At 37.5% G+C, this 3,425-nt stretch overlaps 1 protein-coding gene across 1 annotated transcript; it reads right to left on the reverse strand.

The window, feature by feature from the left end:
• Nucleotides 1-2,423: 2,423 nt before the first annotated feature.
• Nucleotides 2,424-3,049, reverse strand: LOC141656016 (uncharacterized). Its single transcript, XM_074462983.1, has 2 exons — nucleotides 2,745-3,049; nucleotides 2,424-2,646 (listed from the first exon to the last, which is right to left on the reverse strand). Exons 1-2 carry the CDS (start codon nucleotides 3,000-3,002, stop codon nucleotides 2,425-2,427), a joined length of 480 nt encoding a protein of 159 aa, XP_074319084.1. The 5' UTR covers nucleotides 3,003-3,049; the 3' UTR covers nucleotide 2,424.
• Between the last annotated feature and the right edge of the window lie 376 nt (nucleotides 3,050-3,425).

A 3,425-nucleotide genomic window follows, 5' to 3' on the forward strand; every position in this document is an offset into this window, starting at 1 on the left:
ACATTTATGGATCAGATACCGTGTGGCTCGGGTCATTGGATGGACAGTTTCGATCTATATGGTTATGCTACGATGTACAATTGGGTGATATGTTGTATTTCTTCATTTGACGATCAAGAAGGACACTGACATTGGAATGGTAGTTATACTTATTTGCCTTTACGAGCCCCCCCCCCCCCCCGGAGTACGTACCCCATATGGTGTCTTATGGGTATTACATGCGGGAAACCACTATTTGCGGCTCCGGGTACGCCCCTTGTCACCTATGCCTCCAATAGCCCCTTGTTGGGTACATGATGAAAGCGTAGCTCATTATGATGGCATGTATCGACATCAGCTATCTGTATGGCACAGTTTCGCGAGTTGATCTTAGCTTTTATTTGTCCGATTATTGTACCTTTTATTTTATATATCCGAATATTGTACCTTATATTTTATTTATCCGATTATTGTAGTTTATTATCCTCTGCATCCGATTAAATGACTTAAAACGTAATTTAATTAAAACATTCCTTAAAACACAATTTGACATATTTTAATTAAAACATTTCTTAAAACACAATTTGACATAATTAAAACATAAACCACTTAAAACATAATTAAAACATACCAAACCCCAAACCCCAAACCCTAAACACCAAACCCTAAACCCTAAACCCTAAACCCTAAACCCCAAACCCTAAACACCAAACCCTAAACCCTAAACCCTAAACCCTAAACCCCAAACCCCAAACCCCAAACCCTAAACCTCAAACCCATACCATAAACGATTATTACTTAAAACATAACATAATTAAATAACTACCGAACTTAATTATCTTCCGATGATGAAGATGACGATTCCTTATCTTCTTCATGATCTTGAATCTCAATTTCTTAAGGTTGGGTAGACATCTATTGAGTCAACAAATCATTGATGTAGAGATAAATAGTTCCTTGGCTGGGCACTCTACCGGCACATAAGTCTGATAGTCTTGAGTAATCGATCACGGTGAGAATGCGCTCAAAATATGTAAAGATATCACTTCTTAACCTGCGAAACTCCCACATCTTCTCGTTTAGTACTTCATCAGAAACAACCCCATCTCTAACTGCTGGAGTTAGAACATGATCCGGGTTTCCGGCTAAAATTATACAAAGGCTACCAATTGGAGGCTCTTCAAGCATGTGCCATACAGTGTCACTGGGAACCACTGATTCAAGACGCTCAATTAGAATTGGTAAATTTTGAACAATTAGATCGATTCTTATTTGATAAACTCTGATTTTTTGAGCATTTGTGAGAACCATTTTAGTATTGTAGTGAGTGAATAGGATTGGATGTTGTGATTGAAATTGACATAGAATGGCCTATTTATAAGCTATTAATTGTAACGGCTATTTTTTAATTGTAACGGCTATTTTTGAATTGTAACGGTTATTTTGAAATGTAACGGCTATTTTTGAATTGTAACGGTTATTTTGAATTATAACGGCTATTTTTGAATTATAACGGTTACTTTGAATTATAACGGTTTTTTTTTTAATTATAACGGTTATTTTGAATTATAACGGCTATTTTTGAATTATAACGGTTATTTTGAATTATAACGGCTATTTTTGAATTGTAACGGTTATTTTGAATTGTAACGGCTATTTTTGAATTATAACGGTTATTTTGAATTATAACGGTTATTTTTGAATTGTAACGTTATTTTTGAATTGTAACGGTTACTTTGATTTACAACGGTAACATTTTCCCTATATAAACATCTACATATTGAGGTATTTCTGAACTCATCTTCAACTTTTTCTATTTTCCAATCATTTTCATCTTCTTCCATTTTCTTCTTCAACTCTCTACTTATGTCAACATCATCCTCAATGTGGGGAAACCACCCAATTGAAGACCTTGATTTTAAGAATCAAATTTGCAATCGTTGTCAAAGAAACGCTATCATCAAGATTTCCGGGTCAGTTACTAATCCGAAGAAAGCGTATTTTAAGTGTGTACCTTGCGATCATTTTGTGTCGAGGTTGAATGAAGATCATTTGACAATAACAAAAAAGTTGAATATAGCATGTGAAGATGAAGGTGATGATGCATCAAGTAGAAATGTCATGAAAGAGCAAGTGATAGGTATACAAAAGGAGATTTCAGAAATGGCAAGGATGATGAAGTTTTATTTCAAGTGTATCTTGTATTTGTTTGTTTTCATTATGTTGGCCATTGTCATGAAGTAGTGAGTATTTTCAGAAATGTATGAATTTGCATCAGTTTCTATGTATTCAAGAAATTTCAGAAATTTCAGAATTTAAAACCGTCATGTTTTTTGAATTAAACAAGGTTCAAATAGTTAATTAACATAATCATCCAACATAAAAAATGTCTTCAAAAACGTACAACATAAATGAAATAATAAAAAAAAAAAACTAGTCTCCTGACTACTGATCATCCTCTTCCTCGCTATCAGTGTACACACCATCTGATCTACGCTGAACACGATCACCGGGTGTTTGACGAGGTCCTCTATTACGTATAATCTCCCTAGCACTCTCAACAAATGGATCGAAGTTCTTTATCATATTGCGGAAATAGGCAAGTTGTTTCTTGTCATCGACAATCTTTCCGGCTTCGGCCAACTGAAACATTACAGCACGTGCAGTCTGCAAATTGACAAAAACAACAAAAACATTATAAACATTATCCCCGAACAGTAAGAAAGTTAAACAATTATTACAACAACTTTAAGTAAAATTATTACCTCAGCAGGAATATCAAAATCATCCTGTGGCGCGGGGGCATCATGGTGGTCGGGATCAATGATCAACGGGTGAGAATTCCCATTATACCAAGCCTCATAATCTAGCGTCGTCTCACCCGGGAAACTAACTGGTCTCGATCTACGAGAAATGTGAACCACGTGATCCTCCCAGCAATCCCAAAGATGATCAGTCTCCGCAACCCCAACCCTAACCTCGTACCCTATCCCCGAAGCAGGACGATGCGCTACCAATCTCATAATGGGATTGGGTATGATCTGCACATACCCAAACTGTCGTAAACACCGATCAGGTTGGTACGGCTCGGCTATGTCTCCATTAAACGAACACAACCGGCAAACAGAGTACGAGGATGATACTCCTCCTGACGCGGCCCGTACGGATCCCACTTAATGGAAGCATAAGTAAGCCCATATAACAACCTCCGATACTCCAACAATTTCTCCGCATTTTGAGCGAAGGGACCAACGGATCTCCAAGAACACGACCGAGGCTGAGTAGGGTCAATTACCGAAGGTGGACCTGGTCTGAACATAGGAAAATACTCATAGATCCACGATTGCAACAAAGTCAAGCAACCACCAATAGTCTTCACACCAGCACGTGAAGCCACACCCAACTGTCGGTACATGAAGGCTAGTACACCGGCTCCCCAAGCGTAG

Source organism: Silene latifolia, chromosome 5, assembly GCF_048544455.1.
Source record: "Silene latifolia isolate original U9 population chromosome 5, ASM4854445v1, whole genome shotgun sequence".
Classification (NCBI taxonomy): Eukaryota; Viridiplantae; Streptophyta; class Magnoliopsida; order Caryophyllales; family Caryophyllaceae; genus Silene; species Silene latifolia.

Coding starts and splice junctions, on each gene's coding strand:
- LOC141656016 (XM_074462983.1), bottom strand. CDS start 3,002: ATGAGATTGGTAGCGCATCGTCCTGCTTCGGGGATAGGGTACGAGGTT. Junction 2,647..2,744: donor ATTTTGATATTCCTGCTGAG/GTAATAATTTTA, acceptor GTCAATTTGCAG/ACTGCACGTGCTGTAATGTT.